Consider the following 5,401-nt stretch of genomic DNA (forward strand, 5'->3'; position numbering starts at 1 on the left):
GCGTTTAAGATCAATTAAAGCACAAGTTAAGTTAATGAGATTGGCTGAAGAATTTGAGTTTAATTGTTGGTAAGAGAAGAGGCTTGCAGCTTTATCTGCATGTGTTCATGCTTTCCTCGAGTGTTTAATGTTTTCTACAAGAGAATTTGCAATTGAATACCTATAGTCAAACCTTTAGTACGGCAAGGAAAACTGACAGAGTTAGGCAAATCCTATTCTCTGTCCCCTGCTCTCCTTCTATATAAAGGCATTGGTTTGCGAACTCCTATGTATTATAGAACATCCACCAGTACTTAAAGCTTTGCTCATTATTTTATAGCGCAAAAGAGAGTGAGAATTATTTATTTTTATTGAAAGAGGCTTGGATCATTGGGATCTAATGAGACAATCACTGTTTCTTTCTTTCTTCTCTTCTCGATCAATGGCACCAGGTATGATTACTCTAAAAGTAGAATTATATTTACATTGACGACTTTTTGATTAAATATTACCATGAACAAACAATGTCAATAGCATATATAACAGAAATAATAATGCTTTGGAAAAATGATTGTGGAGGTCTATTTTTTAGAAGAGTCTTGCAGGAGTGACATTGTAATTTCACGCGTTGTTGACGTTGAACTGCGCACAGAATCATAGATGCTTTTCACTTGTATCTCGATTAAAAGCATCGACGGTTCCATACACACATACACGTCACTAATGTGTAAAGCGAGAACAATTTTACCGTCACTCCATCATTTTTCTTTTTAAAAATATATTCGAAAAAATGCCCCTTAATAAAAAAAAATATGGACCAATTAAGACATAATAAAATATTAGTCTAAGAAAGATCTTTTGAAGTATTTTTTTTAAATACCTAAATTACCCTTTCAAATAACTTTAGAAATTTGGAAGAAATAGGTACTCCTCCGTGTTTTCGAAACCCTTTTAAAAATTGATGACACGATATATTCTTGACCTTGCTCTTCTCTTATAAATTGATGTTTGTTATTTTTTTCTTCGCAGTGTTGATTAGCGTCGGCATTCTTCTGCGTATCATCCCCCATCCCATAGTTGTGTTGCACCTCATAGCATTTGCGTTCGCATTTCTCATTGTATTTCGATTTGCGAACAATGGGAAACATCAGCTACTCCCACTTCCTCCTGGTCCAATCCCCTGGCCAATCGTAGGCAACCTACCGGAATTGTTTATAAACAAACCAAGGTTCCGATGGATACATGGGCTTATGAAGGAGTTTAATACTGATATTGCATGCATACGTCTCGGAAATGTACACATAATCCCAGTGACTTGTCCAGAGATTGCTAGAGAATTCTTGAAGAAACAAGATGCAATATTCGCATCGAGGCCTATAACGATGGCTACTGAATGCGCGACTCATGGCTTTATGTCAACTGCTCTTGTACCATTGGGAGATCAATGGAAGAAGATGAGAAGAGTGTTGGCATCCGAGGTTCTCAGTCCATCTAGAATCCTGTGGCTTCAACCAAAGAGATTAGAGGAAGCCGACAACCTTATTCGATATATTTATAACCAATGCAACAAAACTATGGGTGATAGTGGTGGTGGTGCAATTGTGGACATGAGGAGTCTTGCATGGCAATATAGTGGGAACGTGATAAGAAAGATGATGTTCAACAAGAGGTACTTGGGAAAGGAAAGGAGCGATGGAGGACCTGGCGTCGAAGAAGAAGAGTACATCGATGCAGTTTTCACCATTCTATCTCTTTTTAATGCCTTTTGTGTATCTGATTATATGCCTTGCTTGAGACGGTTTGATATAGATGGTCATGAGAAGATCATGAAGAAGGCAATAGGGATCATGAACAAGTATAACGATCAGATCATTGTTGAACGTATACAACAGTGGAGAGGTGGAAAAGATGAGTGTTGTCTCAAGAAAGAGCCCGAGGATATCCTTGATGTCCTCATTTATGTTAAGGATTCTTGTGGAAAACCACTGCTATCGATGGAAGAGATCAAAGCACAGTCTGCGGTAAAAATTTTATAACTTAGTACTCCCACTTGTGGGGCCTAATAGATGTTTAATTTATCGACAACAAAATTTTGAAGACAGAAATGTCCTCTTTTTTTTACCTTCGAATAGTAATATTATTAAGATCAAAACGAATAACATTACAATCACATGACCCCGTAACCATTTCAGTTTCTAGTCTTCTAAAATTATAGAAATATCTTTTTATTATGTTGTCAAAATAATCACCCTAGTTAATATTGTAAATTATGAAAAGACCCCTACAACACTCATTTTGTCACCATATTGACAGAAGGTGTTAATTTGTTGAATACAAAATTTTTGAAGACCGAAAATGTCTCTACTTTTTCATTCAAATTTACTATTATAACGGTCCTTCTTTTTGTTAAAATGAATAAAAGTACAATCCCACGAGTTGAGTGTGTATTTTCCTCCACTCTCAAGTGTGTCATACCCCAGTTAATCCCTATGATTCTCTTATATTCATAGTTCTCCCTTTTTCTATAAAATCAGTCTTTTGGAGTAGTTGGTTGGTTAACATGGTATCAGAGCACTAAGTTCATATAAATCGAGTGTTCGATTCTTTCCTCCCTTATTGGTGAGGAGGGGTGTTGAGTGTATATTTTCCTCCACTCTTGGGTGTGTCAAACCCAGTTTAGCCCGTGATCCTCTTATATCTATATCTCTCCCCCTTTTCCATAAGATTGGTCCTTTGGAGTAGTTAGCTGGTTAATACCACGATCCTATAATCATTAGTCAGTTTTAAATTTTTTAATTAAATTATAATTTTTGTAACGCATTTCCATTATCACATGCCTCCTAGTAGTATGTATAAAGAGGGATCATTTTGTTTCGCAGGAATTGATTTATGCAGCGATAGACAATCCATCAAATGCAATAGAATGGGCATTAGCAGAGATGATCAATCAACCAGAAATTCTTCGAAAAGCTGTTGATGAAATCGATCAGGTGGTTGGAAAGGAGAGACTTGTCCAAGAATCAGATTTTTCCCAACTCAATTATGTCAAGGCATGTGCAAGAGAAGCATTTCGGCTCCACCCTATTGCACCATTTAATGTTCCACATGTGTCCATGGAAGATACGACAGTTGCTGGCTATCACATACCAAAGGGTAGTCACGTGCTACTGAGTCGAACCGGGCTAGGAAGAAACCCCAAAGTCTGGGATGAACCACTCAAGTTCAAACCAGATCGGCACTTGAATGATGGATCTACTCAAGTTGAACTCACTGAGTCAGAATTGAAGTTTATCTCGTTTAGTACGGGTCGACGTGGCTGCATGGGGACTCGACTAGGGTCCCTAATGACTATTATGCTACTTGCTAGGCTTCTTCAAGGGTTTGATTGGAGTGTGCCACCTGTAGATGGATCGTGCATCGATCTCACCGAGTCAACTCATGACCTATCATTGGCCAAGCCACTGCATGCATATGCTAAGCCACGCTTGTCACCACATTTGTACCAAACATCCAAGTAGAAATGTGTTCCATTGCCTTTTAAATTGAGAATTATTGGAGTATTTAATATGTTCCATTGTAATAAGATGTATCATGATATCATGTTTATAATTAGGATCATTGTAATAATTAGGATCACGTTAGTGTCTTGATACAGAGCCCATTTAGAAGAAGAGAGAGAGAGAGAGAGAGAAGGGCTGGGCTTCTTGTCACTTGAAGTTTGATATGAAGTGACGCAATACATATGAGGGCACAGGTTAGATTTTTTTCAAGCTTCTGGCATCAAGAGAGGCCTACAAAGGGTAATGGACTTGTTCTGCAAAGGTAACCCATGAGTGTAAGTGCACGTGTCAGAGTATCAACCCTAAAATGTGTGGGTCACAATACTAAAATGAAATAACCTCAAATTACTCGGGTCTGCACCTTCAACTTCTAATAATTAAAAAAAAAAATGAATAATTGCATTAAGAGGAAGAGGATGCCAAATCATGGAAGAATTTAACTATTATTGTAATTTTAGGCGTTATTGCATAATATCTATATCTATATAATAAAACGTAATAGATTTAGAACAATTGTGTGTGACATAAACATCCAATCAACTACAGTGTTATGAGAGACAAATCCAACTAGGAAAAATCTTTATCATCTACAATTTTATGGGTTAAACCTCCCATCAAGCTATAGTGTCATTGGACCCACTTTATTTTCTTTATTTTTCATCTCCTCTAATTTTATTATATTTTCTCATTTATCCCTTTAATCCACTTTATTATTTTTCATATTTTACCTCTTTCAGCTTAACGTTTTTAATAATTCCTCTTCAACTCTAATTTTTTTCACTTTTCCACCCTTAACCTGAAAGAAGATGCCCTCTTGTTATTTTACCATGTTTTCTCTTTTATCTCTTTAATCCATTTTATTGTTTTTCATCTTTTACCTCTTTAATCTCAAATATTTTTAATAATACACCTTTTATTAAGTTATAATTTTTTGAGAACCACTTTATTTCGTTTATTATTCACATCCCCTAACTTTACTATATTTCTTTTTTACCTCTTTAATCTATTTTATTATTTTTTATCTTTTAGTCATTTAACCTCAAATTTTTTATGACAGTTTTGTGGGTCAAACATTCCTTTTAGTTATAATTTTGTGGGATTTACTTTATTTCCTTTATTCTTGACCTCTTCTAATTTTACTATATTTTCTCTTCAATCCTTTTAATCTACTTTATTAGTTTTCATCTTTTATCATTTTAATCTCAATTTTTTTAGTAATACCCCTCCAACTCTATTTTTTTTCACTTTTACCCCATTAACTCAAAAGAAAATTCTTCCTTATATAACTTTACTCTATTTTCTCTTTTACCTTTTTAATCAACTTTATTATTTTTCATCTCTTACTCATTTAATTTTATTTTTTTTTAATAATACCCCTTTCATCAAATTATAATTTTTTGGAACCCACTTTATTTCATTTATTTCCACCATCTCTGAATTTACTATATTTTCTCTTTTAACCCTTTAATACATTTTATTAATTTTCATGTTTTACCTATTTAATCTCAATTTCTTTTTAAAATAATACTCCAACTTTATTTTTTTTTTCGCTTTTACACCCTTTACCCGAGAGAGGATGCTTATGTTGTAGGCACGAGTGAATTCTAGTATAATCATATGTTGTCATGGTAAGGCACTTCGTACTATTTTACCAGTTACAAATGATAGTTTGAGCTCTTAATTTCTTCATGTCCAATCCTTTGGAGCATTAGCTTAAGCAATTTTTTCAACAAATCCAGACATTTATGATTTTAATACGAATCTTTCTATTACTCTTATAGAGATTATTGGCCAACCATCATTTGTATCTATGAGCCTAACCATTCTCATAGAAGGAAACCAGATTATCGATTTACTATTGT

At 34.6% G+C, this 5,401-nt stretch overlaps 1 protein-coding gene across 1 annotated transcript; it reads left to right on the top strand.

The window, feature by feature from the left end:
* Positions 1-292: 292 nt before the first annotated feature.
* On the top strand, positions 293-3,671 carry LOC147394598 (tryptophan N-monooxygenase CYP79A68-like). The gene is made up of 3 exons (XM_086453824.1): positions 293-431; positions 1,009-2,000; positions 2,859-3,671. Exons 1-3 carry the CDS (start codon positions 380-382, stop codon positions 3,495-3,497), a joined length of 1,683 nt encoding a protein of 560 aa, XP_086309950.1. The 5' UTR covers positions 293-379; the 3' UTR covers positions 3,498-3,671.
* Positions 3,672-5,401: the final 1,730 nt, after the last annotated feature.

This window comes from Akebia trifoliata, chromosome 9 (genome assembly GCF_017979445.1).
Source record: "Akebia trifoliata isolate Shusen 1 chromosome 9, ASM1797944v1, whole genome shotgun sequence".
Taxonomy (NCBI): Eukaryota; Viridiplantae; Streptophyta; class Magnoliopsida; order Ranunculales; family Lardizabalaceae; genus Akebia; species Akebia trifoliata.

Excerpts from the sequence above, each read along its gene's own strand:
- LOC147394598 (XM_086453824.1), top strand. The coding sequence starts at position 380 with ATGAGACAATCACTGTTTCTTTCTTTCTTCTCTTCTCGATCAATGGCA. Across the intron at positions 432-1,008 it reads TTCTCGATCAATGGCACCAG|TGTTGATTAGCGTCGGCATT; the intron begins GTATGATTACTC and ends TTTTCTTCGCAG. Across the intron at positions 2,001-2,858 it reads AGATCAAAGCACAGTCTGCG|GAATTGATTTATGCAGCGAT; the intron begins GTAAAAATTTTA and ends TTTGTTTCGCAG.